Genomic DNA, 16677 nt, shown 5'->3' with positions numbered 1-16677 from the left:
CCTCTCTTCCTTTGGGGCCCTGCTAATAAATACTGGTTTTACCCCCAGTCCGATCCTGGGAGGTAAACTATAAAGGACACTGGCCCTCTAGAACAGAGTTTGGAGATGTAAGGTCAAATTATTTTTATGTACTTTATTTTCATTTTATTTAATTAATAATGCTGCTTTTGCTGACATTATGTCTGTGGTCAGAAATTAAAAAGACTGATGCCTTGGCACAGTGCACACACAGATGCAAAGCTCGGGATATGACAAATGCGCGCAGCAAGGAAGGGATACGTTTGACTCTACTGGGCATGCGCACATAAATACAGCGATATTTTTGTCATAGTGTGCTAGTGCTTGCATAGACTACTCGGCGCTGTCGGAAAAAAACAACTAATCCAGCATGCATTAACCATAATGAATACAAAGTGTTTGCAAGTACGACGTGAATTTTAGAATTACAATATTACGTGGAGCTGTTACTATATGACCTTATCTATGTTGCATGTAAAAATAAAATATGTAATGTAATAATTAGGGTTGTGCCTGAAGCTGAATACCTTATTCGGAATGGCAAGGATAATGGCTTAAAAAAAACGAATAACGGACAAGGAATAATTCTGCCTGAATATTGGTGTTTGCTAGATAACAGCTGAGCCAGGGCATCAGCGCCAGAAGTGAATGAATGTAAACTTTGAGTGGAAAGAGCGCAAATCAAACACCGCATTGTGGTCGCCTTTCTGCGCATCTCTCAGAAATCAGGGCGTTGCAAGAGTAATTTTACCTATAATAATACATCATACACGTTATAGTATTTGTATATATTTAAAAGGCAATGATTTAAAGCTTAGGCTATGATACGAATGAATGGAATAAGCACAGCGCGCTCACCAATCAAACAGACGCGTCGCGCGTCTCAGTCTCTCAAAAACCAAACCAGTTCTCTCTCAAGAGTAGGCTAATGATCAGCTTAGATACGGATACATTGTCTACTTGTCCTACATGTTTGCATCTTTACCTTTTGCTGGTTTGCGCAGCACACACACATTTGTTTAGTGAAGTTCACTAAACATTATAGACTCGCTTAAAGTGTTCTGCGTACAGAAAATGTGCGCATTGAATGGATTCAGTCGTGTTCAAATGATCACTGAACATTTGTCATGACATCTCTCTGCTTGCAAGATAAATATTTTAGAAATTAATAATTATTTTAGTTTAACATGACATACTTGTTCAGTGATAACTACGAAAAAAATATAAAAAGTCATAAAAATCATAACGGTCTTATCAAGTAACTGTACGATGTTGTATCCGAATGCAGATAGGAAAAATTGTGTGATTTTTACAGATACAAATACTGGCTGTTACATGACAATTTAAATATGTAATGTCATAATTATAAAGTTATTATAAAATTTACATATGTAACTGTTGCATAAGAATATTAATAAGCATTTATCCATAAAAAAAAATAAAAAAAAAAGATTTAGTGTTTTCATTTGCAATAGCATGAACCGTGTCGAGTATCTCGAGCATTTTTTTTTATAAAAAAATTGACTAGTAGAAATCAGTAGTCTTGCAACCCCTATACTGTACAACAATAATTCGTATTTCATTATTGTAAAGGGGACGTTTGAGGCGATCTAGGTGTAGACGTAAATAAAACACAATCTAACATAGAAAATTAAATTAGAAACATCTAAACTTTTCAGGTCGCAGCACGTGCACCGCTGGTCATGCACATCCTTTCCCGGAACAATACTGAAAGCTAAGATGGAGAAACAGATGATCATAGCTGTACAAGGAAAGCCATTTTTTAAATGAATCTATTATCAGAGAACTGAAAGGGATGTTTAGTGCTGGAAATCCATTTATTCTTTGCTGAAACTTCTGCGTCTTCATGGAGAGCGGGTCATGGTTGCCCAGCAACAGCAGACGCCACTGGAGCAAGCACAGAGCAGTGCTTTGGAAATAAGGAGAGTGGCGCGCCTAGCGTTTTCCACACATTTTCAGTCGCACATCATGCAAATGTTTTTTTTTTTTTTTTTTTGAAGGGTACATTTTTTATTTTATTTTTTTTGCTGGACTAGGTCGAGACCAACTAGAAGACTTGGCGAGTCCAATGGCCAAGTCCGAGTGCAAATGCAACGAGTCCGAGACAAGTCCGAGACGACAGAAAAATGTCTCGAGTCCGGACTCGAGTCCAAGATCGGACTCGAGTACTACAGCCCTACTTTGATCTGGGAGAAAGCGGAAGAATAGGGAAACCCCATGATAGGGGGCAATAGCACTCTAAAGAATGGACGGCCACAAACGGAACAAAAGTACAATAAGAATGCACGTTATGTGAAAGCAGATGATGTGTGCATTCCAATGAACATATGTTTAGTTTACATTTATATTTATTTGGCAGAAGCTATCCAAAGCGACTATAATACGTACATTATATTTAGGCTACTGGTGTAAAATAGATCAACATTTACTCACGTTATAATGTAGCTAATACCTACTTTTAGCTGTCGCATGATCATTTACAGGAGCTAACTTTTTTTATTTTTAGGCATAATGTTCATTGACATTACGTCTGGTTTGTCCTTTTTGTGTGTGTGTGTTTGTGTGTGTGTGTGTGTTTGTTGACCAGAAGAGAAACTGCAACAGATAAAAGCCTTACAATAGCCTAGCCAAATAAAAATAATAAATTAATTTAATCTTTAACATAAATTCAAGAGCTGATAAAAGCTTCCTCACAATCTTTTTTTATCGCTGACCGAAATAGAGACATAAAACATGTCTTACCGTACACGAGAAAATCCATGAGCAAAGACAGCAGATTTGAAACATGCTTCATTTTCAAACTTTTCCAACACAACTAAATGCAGATTCAATAACGTATCTGTAGTATCACTAAAGGAGACGCCTTTGTTAAAGTGAAAGTAATCATTTAGGATGCTCCCTTTCGCAATGCAGAGCGATTACGTAGTGTGACTTTAGTATGCAAACTCTAGAGATGTGTTGTTTCCCACTAAGCAATGTAATGTCCAAAATATGTCTTTTCTACGTCTTTGCCACTAGAGGCATACGTTGAAAAGACGTCCTTGCCTGCAGATCGAGGCGGGGCTGCACCTGGGGCGGGGTGGCACGTGCATGTATCATCCATTTATATTAAATTGGTATCTTCTCCAATATCCATTTTGTGACCATTGACCCGATTCTCTTCAATCAGCAGGAATGATTCGGGACATTCTATGTTTAATGTGGATTTATGCTTAACTCAGTAAACATTTTTAATAACGCATTCTATTTACATACAAGCAGGTTATGGAGGAAATTAAATGCTAAATGCTTTGTGTTCATATTCTATGCTCATATCTGCTTGCCTGTGAACAGAAATGCTTTAATAATAATTTGTTTACTGAGTTTGGTCTTTTTAAAACATTGTTTTAATGCATAAGGCCATGTACTTTCACATTAAGCATTTTAGAATGTCCCAATTATTTATTTGTGAATTCGACTAGTCCAGAAGATTAAACTTGCAGCAGCTAACATCCCGTGATTCAATAAATCAGACATAGTAAGTCAAGTTAACAATAAACAACTGCATTATAATGAAGGCTTTGTAAAACTGCTCAGGTGCAGCCCTGCCTCGATCTGTAGGCTGCAGCCGGGTGCACTTGCACTAAGGAGCCAGAATGAAAGTTTTTATTATGTCTGTTTTAGATGTGTTCTGCACGTCTGATATAGATGCTCATGGAACCTCAAGGTTAAACACTAGTTTAAATGTGCTCAAATGTGGACATACAGCTCTGGAAAAAATTAAGAGACCACTTAACATAGAGAAATCCGTGTTAAGTGGTCTCTTAATTTTTTCCAGAGCTGTATTTTCCTTTTGTAATTGCAAATCCACTCACAGACCGTGTGGGTTTGTCCAAAAATCATGAAAATAAACAAAACTTTGCTCACACCTTTAGACATCTTAGCATCTGTAATTCACACATCTTTGGATTGTGAAAGAAACCAAACCTGAAGGAAAGACTCTTTGGCTCAGGATTCAATCCAGGATCTTCTTGCTGTGAGGAGCCAGTGTTTCCAACTGAGACACTGCGCTGCCCTTAATCACAGAAATATGAGACCCTTTGACCTTTCCTGTCAGACATCTACAGAAGCTCTTACTGATAATTTACAGAGGTTTATCTCACAATCCAAATATGTGTGAATTACAGATGCTAAAGTGTCCAAAGGTGTGAGCAAAGTTTCTTTTATTTTCATGATTTTTGGACAAACACACTCCGTTTGTGAGTTGCTTTGCAATTACAAATAGAAACATTGAGCACATTTAAACTAGTGTTTAACCTTGAGGTTACATGAGCATCTATATCAGACGTGCAGAACGCATCCAAAACAGATGTCATAAAAACTTTCATTCTGGCTCCTCAGTGGACGTCTGTTTAACGTACGCAACGTACGTAGAAAATACATCTTTTGGACATAACTTTGCTTAGTGGGTGACTGCCAACTCTGTAAAGAGCATTTAAAAAAATTTCTTGGTCTAAATGTTAACTTGCAACTTGCAAATGTTGGATCTTGCAGTCGAAATGCAGCTGTTATGATTACACAAAAGCGAATGAGAAACAGAGATGACTCACTGTTTCTGTCTGGAACAAATTAGTACGTAAAACTGCGTGAAAAGAGGACTGTCCTGGACAAATCTGACATGGAAAATTTCAGTGAAACTCAAGGTGTAGCCTACGACCCATTTACAAAAATTTTCCAGGCACGTGTGCCCAGGGGCGTAGCAAGCTTTTCAAAAGTGTGGGGGATGGATGTGGTTTGTTTATAAAATAAAAATGATGAACACATTGACCAAGGGGTACAAAATGCAGGGCTTAAAGTTCCCTGGCACTGTGCGGGATTTCCGGCTTGCAGCGTTTGGCTGGGAAAAAAATAATCCTACATTTAAAAAAAAAAAAAAAAAAAAAAAAAAAGGAAAAAAAAAATCAGAAAAGGAGAGAAAAAAACGCCCACACAAAGCTTTTTCTCTGGTGGTATAAATAATGTAACAATTTACTGTTTTTAAACATTCAAATAATCTACACTTTAATTTCATAGTTCTTCAACAGGTATGCAAACAATATCCCAATAATAACAATTAGCCTAATTAGTCTAAAAATCTAAATATAATACCGAAAACATATCACATATCAAGCTTATTTAAAAACCTCTAAAGCATAAACACTCATTCAAAGTACCTGGAAAAGGGAGATGTAAATAACCATAAGTTCCCGCCTCCTCAGCACGAGCTGACCGATAACACCCCAAGAGAGGCGGGACTTAAGGCAGAACAGCCAATCATCAGCCGATCACACTCAAAGCCGGTGTCAAGTTTGAGAGGGGGGGAGGGGAGGCAGCCGCGGCGAGCGCAGACACAGAGTGGTCAGAGAAACGGAGGAACGACTGTAGTAAGGCGTTTGTGCAAAACTGCGGAAAAACTGCAGAAAATGTGCGGGTGTCGAACCCTCTCACCGGGAGAAGTGTGGGTGTTAAAACCCCCACATCCCCCACAGGTGCGACGCCCCTGCGTGTGCCGAGTCCCGTATACACTTGAGATGCACATATTTCCGGACAAAGATAATATCTGATCACACACTCTGGACGTGTTCAGAGATTTCCAGTACATCAGTCCTCATAAAAACTTAACCACTTTTTATATTATAGTAAAAGTGTATACGTGTTTATTTATTTTTTTATTATTTTATTTTTTGGCAGCTTTACTGCTAAATGGCAGTTTTACTACATATAAGCCCCTTTCACACTGCACGTCGGACCCGCAATATTCCCGTAACATTGCCTGGTCGCCTTCTGTGTGAAAGCAACCACGTCCCGGAATTGATTACCGAATTGAACCCGGGTCGGGGACCTAGTAACATTGCGGTAATCGATCCGGAACGAGCACTGTGTGAACAAAAGCCAGATCTAATTCCGTATCGAAGTGATGACGCGCGTTATCGCGCGACTCTTTTACCAGCTGTTTTGAAGGAAGATCAACATTCGCGACGAAAACATATGTGCAAACTGTAATGAAGCAGAGATCAGTTAGTTCCTCACTTTCCGCGCTGACGCCGAGATCGTTTGCTTGCTTCAGTTAAAGTATAACGTGCCAAGCGTTGTCTACTACTACATTACATGTCACGCGCTGATGTCACGTGTCCTTACGGGATCTTCAAGCGTTGTGTGTGAAAGCACGCACATATACCGGGTCATCAGTGTGAAAGTGCCAAATAGCGACCAGGGAACAATTACAGGAACACTTTACCCCTGTATTTGCCGGAATGGCAGTGTGAAAGGGGCTATAGTCTATCCGTCTACCACAAAAAACTATGGTTAGTGTACCATTGTTAATTTATGAATAGTGAGTACAATCATGTTTTTTTTTTTTCTTATGTAGGCTTACTATTGGTTAATATCACAATTAAGGGAGCAAGTGCTTTTTTCGGGTGTTTATCAGTTATAAATTAATCGTAGGCTACAGTCATTTTAAATATATAGGCTAGTCCGAACTGAATGAGTCTAAACGAGTCTTTTGAACAGAATCAAAAAATTTGAGAGAAATTAATGAAATAAAATCCACACTATTCGCTAATGAACAGTAATTACACACTGACATTCCAGGCCTCGCATTTAGAGCTGATTCACACAAGACTTGCAATTCTTGACTCCCTTGAATCGAATTCTTTCGGAATCGACTCACTGGTCTTACCCCTCCCGCCACTTAACAACAATTGTTGTTTGAATTTGGGGCGGGCGCGCTGACAGGAGAGAAAGCTTGTGTTCTGCAGTGGGGCTACTGGCTGGCAGTGTCCGGTAAATTGGATTTAGCTCAGATAAAGGTTAAGTGTAAATACATCATAAAACTGTTTTGAAAAAAACATGTTTACAAGAACATTGAACGTTGTTTGATATTGTAATTTTTTGTTAATTTTTGTAAAGGTGTGTGTATGTATATATATATACAGAGGTGGAGAGTCCAGGGGTCAGAAAGTAAAAGTCCTGCCACATTTTTGCTCCACCCATGAACTCAGCAGCTGATTTCACCAGAGGAGGAAACAAGTCATTCCTTCCAAGTCACAAACTAGTCTCAACTCAAATCCCAAGTCCTCAAAGAGTTAAAGTCAATGAGATAATTAAGAGACTAATTAAATGATGATTGTGCATTAATGATTAACATCTGCTGTTCTTGAGAATTACAGAGGATCAGATGTTGATGTTTTATTGGTTAAAATTATGCCACCATCATGGAGATCAGTGTTTGCTTTAGTTGGGCTCTTGACCCTTTTAATAATTCAAAGTAATTTGCTTTTAAACACTTGCGGTTGTGTTAAGTAGTAAACATTAACACATTGCTGAATTAAAAGCTTGAAGTAGAAAATTTAATTGCCCTTTTTTCATCTAAAACATTTTAATTAACTTCATGAAGGTGTCTCTCTTTGGTTTGTTAAATTATGTTCAGCAATTACTGAACTACAAAAAAAGTCCTATTAAACAAATATTATTGTAATGCTTAAATATTGGGGGAAAAAATTGTACAGGCTCGGGATTTTAGACATGAGCTTTTCTCATATGATCCTCAACAGTGGTTACAATAATTATTCATGCTACAGTGCATAATCAGAGTTTTTACTATGGTGTTACCCAGCATGCACTTCAGCTTGAAGCGTTTTGTTGATTGTCACCATTGTTGAGATTCATATGCTGGGTCATGATGTCTGTGCGTCTTATTAGGAAAAGATTTCGAAAAATGTATATTTATTACATACATAAGGAAATGTATTCATTATAGTGATTAAACCAACGGTTCCACAAGGTAGGTTATTTAAAAACTGAACATTTGTTAATAATAAATACATAAAATTGTTTTGGAAATAAACAGGCTGATGCCTAATAATTACTTAATCATGTAAAACCGGCTAGTAACGGTTTTCTGCACAGCACTGATCACACTGTTTTATAACAGCACATGTACTTTTACAGAGAAATATCTAACATAAGAAACCAAAGGTCAAGAGCCCAACTGAAGCAAACACTGATCTCCATGATGGTGGCATAATTTTAACCAATAAAACATCAGCATCTGATCCTCTGTAACGCCCAATAACAGCAGGTGTTCATCACCAATGCACAATCATCATTTAATTAGTCTCTTAATTATCTCATTGACTTTAACTCTTTGAGGACTTGGGATTTGAGTTGAGACTAGTTTGTGACTTGGAAGGAATGACTTGTTTCCTCCTCTGGTGAAATCAGCTGCTGAGTTCATGGGTGGAACAAAAATGTGGCAGGACTTTTACTTTCTGACCCCTGGACTCTCCACCTCTGTATATATATATATATATATATATATATATATATATATATTTTTTTTTTTTTTTTTTTTTGTGTGTGTGTGTGTGTATTATCTGTATTTCTAGCATGAAGTTGTTTTGTTTATTCCCGCTCAGGTGCTATGCGAGCTGATTTTTTGAGAGATTTACATCAGACAGTTAACGTTAGTATAAATTCACAAAACCATTTAAATTACTTTTTTTTTTTTTTCAGAATATAACATTAAAATCGGTTCAATGTTGTATTATTTCTCTCAAACTGTATTTCTAGCCCTGTGTTGTTTCGAGCCGTTTGTTCCCGCTTCAGCGGCCTTCAGTCAGCCTGAGGCCACAGACTTCAGAGCAGAGGTGTAAAAAGTACTCAAAAAATTTACTCAAGTGAACAAATATTTAGTGACAATTTCACTGAAATTAAAAGTACAAGTATCTGGTCAAAATCATACTTGAGTAAAAGTAAAAAAGTACAACTTATAATTGTACTCAAGTACTTAAAAAGTAGAAGTACCTTTTTTCTGAAAGACAATACAGAAGAATGGTTAAAGGGAGAGAATGAGATGTTTAGGTGAGGGATTGTTTCAAGGTGCTGGTGGATGTTTTTAATTTTTTCAGTAAAGAAGGGCATTATGGAGTTGCAGAAGGAGGTTGTATACAATTGGTGGGGGGGGGGAGTCCTGGGGTTGGGTGATATTGATAAGTAGGGAAAACAATGACTGAGTTTTCTTTATTGGCATTGATTAAACTAGAGTACTGGTGGGTTTTGGTCCTAGCAATGGAGTCCCTATAACGTAAGATACGGTTATTGTACATTTCCTTGTGAATAGTGAGACCAGTTTTTCTGCAGAGGCGTTCAAGTTGCCGACCTTTGGCTTTTACGAGTTTTGGCTTTGGCTTTTCATTTCAGTTTTGGTTTTTAACGGAGCAAGGGAATTATAATAGTCCAGTGTTGTAATGAGAGACGAGATCATCAGTGGTGGATAGATTGTGAGTGTCAGAGAGGCAGAAGGAGTGAATACTTGAAGTTGATATTTTTTATATTCTGAAATGAAATAAGACGTGGTATTTTAGATATGAATAGAGTGAGTTTCACAGTAAACGAGAGGAGAAAGTGGTCAGTTATAGGGAGTTCATCAGCTGTAAGATCAGAAGGGATGACACCAGAGCAGCAGATTAACTCCAGAATATGTCCTTTTACAGTGTGTTGGAAAAGTAATATGTTGCTGACATCATTTAAAAATACACTAATCAGTTTAGGGGGGCGGTAGACAGTAGCTATGATGGTTGGAGTGGGGCCAGACAACAAGCAAACGGCAGATTCAAACTAGCTGGAGACGGGCACAGACACCAGCGAAACTTTCAATTCAAGTTTATTTGTATAGCGCTTTTTACAAAACAAATCGTTACAAAGCAATTTTACAGAAAATTATGTTTCTACAATATTTAGTAGTAGCTAGTAGTTTGTGCACATTTGACAGGATTTTAGAAAAAATAAAAATAATAATAATAATACAAGACGTAGTCAGCTAGACGATGAACTATCAATATTATTAATTAAGTTATTATATGATGCAGTCACACATGTAGCAATAATTGTTAGTTCTGTTTGTTGATTCAGGGTTTTCCACTTCTTATGGTAAAATATCGTGAGTACATTCAGCTTTAGAAAGCGCGAAAACTGGGAAATCTATAAGAAATAATATAATTCATAAAATTTGTATGGTTTTGCATAAGTTAAATGCAAAGGATTTAAAAATCAGGTTTCTCTGGGTACCTGCACATGTTGGAGTAAAGGGAATGAGGAGGTTGATAAACTTGCAAAACAAACACTGAAACACAATAGAATATTACAAGTTCCATATAGTAAATCTGAAACTAAAACATTCATTATAGCATATGCAAGATCAAAATGGCAGGAGTATTGGGTGGATGAAGATAAAGGAAGGCATTTATATAATATACAACCAGAAGTGGATATAGGAAGGACAGAGTGTAGGAGTAGAAGAGAAGAAAGTATAATTACACTGTTAAGAATAGGACACATTGGGCTCAATTCTTCATTGAAGATAATAGGGAAACATCCAACAGGGAACTGCCAATATTGCAGTCATTTAGAAACTGTAGAACATTATTATCATTAATTGTTTGGTTTGTTTGTGTTTTTATTTTCAGTTTACTTTCTTTTGTTACTTGTTTTTATTTTTATGTTCGAAATAAAGCATTCATTCATTCATTCAACATTTTATTTCAGTGCACAAAGTACAGCCAAGAAGGAAACAGCTTTTTCAGTCTCTCAGAAGCGTCAATCAGAATAATTTTACAATGCAAGGTTTATTAGGGAAAGCATCCAGTAACATTTATCAACTTGTTAATAAGTTTCTTAGAGAGACAGACTTAGCCAGTAGGATTTAATTATTTATTTTTTTATTATTTAGATCCAATATCTCCTGATTCACACTCCAGCCCAGTCGATGGCGGTAATGCACCGTTAAGTTGGTTTGCCAACAGCCATAAAAAAAAAAAGAAAAAAGACCTCCTCCCCGGCCAGAGCCACGGGGTTGACCGAAGTAAACAAACCCAATAGGAGTGGATCTATTCAGCTGAGAAAAGTCGTTGGGTTGTTGCCATGTCTCGGTTATACAAAGAAAGTCTAACTTACGATCGGAGATAATGTCCTGGATAAGATGTTCCTTGCCTGTCAGTGAGCGGATGTTGAGCAGAGCGAGATTGAGTGAAGTGTTGTCCCAGCTGATGGTGGTGCTAGCCGACGGAGCTAGGCGGGCTAACACGTTGTGGTCGACAGCCCGGTTGGTGGAGCGTGGAGGGCGACGAGAGCTGGACCAGATGGACTGTACTGCTGTTGAACTGTTGTGGTGGAAATTCCGGCGGGACCCTCGATGGATGTAGGGACTGGAAGGCGATGTCCGGGTGAAGGTGCCTCCGGCGTGGGTCCTGGCATGTGACAGCGCATTCTGAGCAGGTCAGAGGCCGAGGACTGATTTAATTATTACATCTATGCTTGTGCTTTTAAAACTGAGAACGAAATTCTTATTCCATGTGTACAAGTTAATGGAAGCCTGTTTTCGGATAAATAAAGGTATTTGTGACTTTTTCCTCACAATTCAGTTTTGTTATGGATATCTCAAAATGCCAAATTCTCGCATCGCATTTCTGAACTTGTATCCCACAATTTTATATATATATATATATATATATATATATATATAATTTTTTTTTGGCTGTTCTGAATTTATATCTCACATTTCTTATTCTTTTCCCCCTGCAATTCCAAGAAAAAAAAAACTCTAACTGGTGGCTGCGTCCGAATGACCTATTCAATGAGTAGGTACTTAATTTCAATAAGAAGAAATTAAGATTACCTCAGAAATAGGGCTGGGCGATATATCTAACGATATGATCATGCGCATCTAATCAGTAAAGCTGCTTCCGTGATCACCGCTAAAATCTCCATCACCTGCTTATAATTGGAGTGGCGTTTAATAGACAGCAGAGGTGGGACTTTCAAGTCACAAGCAAGTCTTCAAGTCATATCCAAGTCCTCAAAGGGTTAAAGTTAATCAGATCATTAAGTGACTAATTAAATGATGATTGTACATTAGTGATGAACTTCTGCTGTTAACAATCAACATCACTGAAGTAAAGAGAAACACAAGAACTACAACTGAATTTAGCCACAGCCTTCAACTGAAAAAAAAAACACTATGTCACCATAATTGTGGTCAAGGTTTGCTTTAGGTAGTCTCTTGACCCTTTTACTAATTCAAAGAAATTTGATTCAAAACAATTTCAATATTGTTTTCACTACAAACATGTATGCATTGCTGAATCCAACCTTGTAATGACCGATAATCTTATGCTTTTTCTGCTTATAACTCATGATGACTGAACATCATGAGATAGTCTTCTGTGGATTGTTGACTGACATTCAGCTTTTACCAGAGTTGGGACTTGCAAGTCTTCAAGTCATATCCCAAGTCCTCAAAGGGTTAAAGTTAATGAGATAATTAAGTGACTAATTAAATGATGATTGTGCATTAATGATGAACACCTGCTGTTCTTGAGAATTACAGAGGATCATATGTTGATGTTTTATTGGTTAAAGTGATGCAACCATAATGGAGATCAGCGTGTGCTTTAGTGGGGCTCTTGACCCTTGACTGTTATGTTAGATCTCTTTATGTAGCATTGCATGAGGTGCTGTAAAGCAGAGAGAAGAAATTAATCTGTATGTGATAGGTGGTCAGATTACAATCAAATTAACATTAGCTCTATTTAAGTTTAGCATAATCAACCCAGTAAATCAACACTATGGAAAAAAATTAAAGTGAATTTTAAATCTACTAAGTGCATACAAAATTTGAAAAAACTATACTCTGTAGACACACACAGACATCAAGAACCAGCATATGACTCTCAACAGTGGTGACAATCAACAAAATGTTGCATGCTGGGTAAAACCTTAGTAAAAACTCCCGTCATGCACTGCAGTATGAAAAATTGTCACCACTGTTGAGGATCGTATGATAAGTGTGTTTGTCTAGAAACCTGAACTGATTGTCTCCTTTTGTGTCTTTCAACATTTAGATTTTTTTTTTTACTTCAGTTCAGTAATAGCTGAGTGTCAGTCTACTATCCAAAGATAAACACAATTTCACGATGTTCAGTCATCATGAGTTATAAGCAGAAAAAGCATAAGATTATCTGTTACTGCAAGGTTTGACTCAGCAATGCATACATGTTTGTTGCGAAAACAATATTGCAATTGTTTTGAATCAAATTGGTTTGAATTAGTAAAAGGGTCAAGACACTACTTAAAGCAAACCTTGACCACAATTATGGTGGCATGGTGTTTTTTTTTCTTTTACTTTTTTTTTCAGTTAAAGGCTGTGGCTAAATTCAGTTGTAGTTCTTGTGTTTCTCTTTACTTCAGTGATGTTGATTGTTAACAGCAGATGTTCATCACTAATGCACAATCATTTAATTAGTCACTTAATTATCTCTTTAGCTTTAACCCTTTGAGGACTTGAATATGACTTGAAGACTTGCTTGTGAGTTGAAAGTCCCACCTCTGATAGACAGAGCCGTAGATCGCTGACAAGCCACGCCATATCGCGTTCATATCGAAGGCGATTCATCTGCGATAATGAACGCGATATGGCGTGGCTTGTCAGCGATCTTCGGCTCTGTCTATTAAATGCCACTCCAATTATAAGCAGGTGATGGCAATTTTAGCGGTGATCACGGAAGCAGCTTTACTGATTAGATGCGCATGATCATATCGTTCGATATATCGCCCAGCCCTACTCAGAAAGCAGAAATTGTAGCCCACCCTAATACTTAGGAACAATAATAATGATAAATGGTGACTAATAATTATATATTTTTTTTAGAGATGCACGATATTGGATTTTGGCGGATATTCGATATGCCGATATTTTCAAAATAATTTTGGCCGATGCCGATACTGATACCGATATATATATAAACATTTTCGCCTGATATTTTTAAACTTTAATTTTACTGAAGAGAAATCCATGTATCTCTTCTGTACTGATTCTACCATAAATGTATTATTTTACAAATGTAGACAGACATTCACACCTGAAAAACAGGTCAATTAATTCACTTGGAGAATATCGGTTTGGCTCATCGGCAGAAATATTCATATCGGCCGATACCAATGATGGTCATTTTAAGCTTTTATCGGCCGATACCGATGTTGTGCCGATATTATCGTGCATCCCTATATTTTTTGTAAAACAAACAAATTGTAATAAGTTTGTTTCATATGCCATAACTGCGCATGACTTCACACTAGACAAATGCAGCCAAGATGAATACATTTCAATATTCAGTCAAGTAATGAATGAATGCATGTGTTAATGAAACAATTAGGCTATAATTTATTTACTGACAACAACAGGAGACATGAATAAATGAGTAAAAGAATAAATAAAAAATAACCATCACAATAACTAAATACACATCAACAACACGAAACAAAGTTTATTCAAACATTGTTCTGTTTTTGATGGTTTACAGATGGTGAACCCACATCTGTCCATCACATCCCTCACTGCTGCAGTCAGACTGAATCTGATCATGATGACAGAGGGACATCGAGTCCTTGTCGGAGTGCACAGAGAGGATGAGGAAGACCATGATGAAGACCCTGAAACACACAACCGTGAACACGAGCAGGAGAACATGTGCGGGACGATCTGACTGCTGCTGTGTCTGCTCCAAACATCTCATGTTGTCAACATTCTATTTAATGCTAAATTTAATTTCATATTTTACAATTGTGTGTTAATTTGACATAGCTTCATTACTTCTGTGTTGTAGTGAACTGAACTGGTGAGCAGAAGGTTGCTGGATCAATCTCCAGCGATGTGTCTTTACTCCAGGTGACTCCAGAGGGATTGAGGTCCCTGTAATAACAGCACTGTAAGTCACTTCAGATAAAAGTGTCTGACAAAATAATACATATGTGATTTTTGTTTTGATTGTGTCTTGGGCACAAATGCTCAACAAGCTGCCTATTTCTTAAAGCTTTTTTCTTCAAGGTGCTACTATAATATTAATGCATGCATGCATACATTTCATACAGTTTTTATTTGGGGCTTTAAAGGGTTAGTTCATCTAAACATATAAATTCAGTCATTAATGACTTGCCTTCATTCTGTTCAATCCCTTGTCCAAACACACAAGGTGATTTTGGTCAAGTTTCTCCTGCTGGTTTGTGTTCATACAGTATCAGTCAATGGAGCCTGACTTTCAGATTCTTCATGACATTATTGGATGATGCTTAAGAAGTAGGGCTGGGCGATATCTAACGATATGATCATGCGCACTTAGTCAGTAAAAGACAGAGCCGTAGATCACTGACAAGCTACACAATATTGCATTAATTAATGAAGGCGATTCATCGGGGATAATGAATGCGATATTGCATAGCTTGTCAGTGATCTATGGCTCTGTCTTTTACTGACTAGGTGCGCATGATCATATCGTTAGATATATCACCCAGCCCTATTTTGAAGCTTCTGAAACTCCGGTTTTATTGACTGTTGTTTGAATGATCTTACTTTATATTTTGGTTTCAGGTTTTTTCCTCAGATGCTGCTGTCACCTGCTCAACCACAAAAGATCTGCATCAAATGTACAGCAATAAAGAATCAGAAAAGTGCTGTAATATAAGTTTGAAATTACAGTAATTAAAATACACTACAACTTAAGATTTAAAGATGTTTTATTGATGACTGTAGTGTACTCACTGAGAGTCTTTGATGGCATCATTCCTTCATCAGTCTCTCTGCAGCAGATAAACACACGTGTGTCTCATCTGTTCCTGTAACATCCAGACAAGAGGCCGTCTCTGTGATTTATCTGTGATATACTGCATTTACATGTTGTGTTAACTCACTTTTTATCTAACACAAATGTCCCTCAATTTATCAACAATACTAATGGTCAAATATAATAGATAACTTGTTTACTCTATGTAGATTAAATTATATGATTTACATTAATCTAAAGCGGTGTTGACAACAGTGAATTCTACATAATAGCACACTTAATGTAAATCCACTTTGGAGAAGTACATGTGCTTTCAGGAGCTCTGCTGTTCGTTGTACTTATTACTTATGATTTTTTTTTTTTTTTTTTACAAATATACTGTAATGTTACTGGCTAGCATCTTTACACCTTAACAAATACACAGTTTACTTTCCAGTAGCTCAACAAATATGGTTTTAACATACGGGAACCGTGTTTTGGTTTATAATACTCATATTTGTAAACACCCTCATCACTGCTCTCCTTCACGATCGATGACGACGTATCCTCTCGCGTGGCATCCCGGGATTGAAAAGTATCCATCGATGAACACTGCAGAATCTGGGCTGAAGCAGTAGGATTTCTCGCCTACTGTTTTATGAATACTGAGGTGTCGGACGTACTTCTTTCTTCACATACTCTTTTTTTTTTTTTTCCTACTATATAGTAGGTGAGTAGGCATATTAGACACGCAGCCGGTGTGTCAGATGTAGGGAGACAAACAAAATGTGCACTGCTGGAGGTCCTTTATAGAGAGGTTTCAGAACCACTGCCTTAGGAGGTTACTTGCATACCTTCTTACGTGTGTCATTGCGAGGTGCTGTCCATGGCGGTGGTGCTGAATTGGTTGATATTGATATTTCTGTGGGGATATTCGCGATCCCCCAATTTTAGTGTTCACTAGTGTAAATTATTTTCACGCATCTGGGAGCAGCTATTATTATGCAGGATTTTTAAATTCGCT

General features: G+C 37.3%; 1 protein-coding gene and 1 long non-coding RNA gene across 2 annotated transcripts in view; one reads left to right on the top strand and one right to left on the bottom strand.

Annotated features, from left to right (window-relative positions):
• Positions 1-3002, bottom strand: part of LOC113039524 (titin-like) — a 38211-nt gene extending 35209 nt beyond the window's left edge. The window contains exon 1 of the mRNA XM_026197421.1: positions 2782-3002. Within this exon, the coding sequence (XP_026053206.1) occupies positions 2782-2833 (52 nt within the window). The 5' untranslated portion in view covers positions 2834-3002. The remainder of the gene's footprint in view (positions 1-2781) is intronic.
• Positions 3003-10877: 7875 nt separating this feature from the next.
• Positions 10878-15615, top strand: LOC113039540 (uncharacterized). Its single transcript, XR_003275036.1, has 2 exons — positions 10878-11334; positions 15482-15615. It is a non-coding gene; the product is annotated as an uncharacterized LOC113039540 (long non-coding RNA).
• Positions 15616-16677: the final 1062 nt, after the last annotated feature.

Source organism: Carassius auratus, chromosome 22, assembly GCF_003368295.1.
Source record: "Carassius auratus strain Wakin chromosome 22, ASM336829v1, whole genome shotgun sequence".
Taxonomy (NCBI): Eukaryota; Metazoa; Chordata; class Actinopteri; order Cypriniformes; family Cyprinidae; genus Carassius; species Carassius auratus.
Note: the sequence above shows the minus strand (reverse complement) of the source record. Positions and strands in the feature narration are given on the sequence as shown.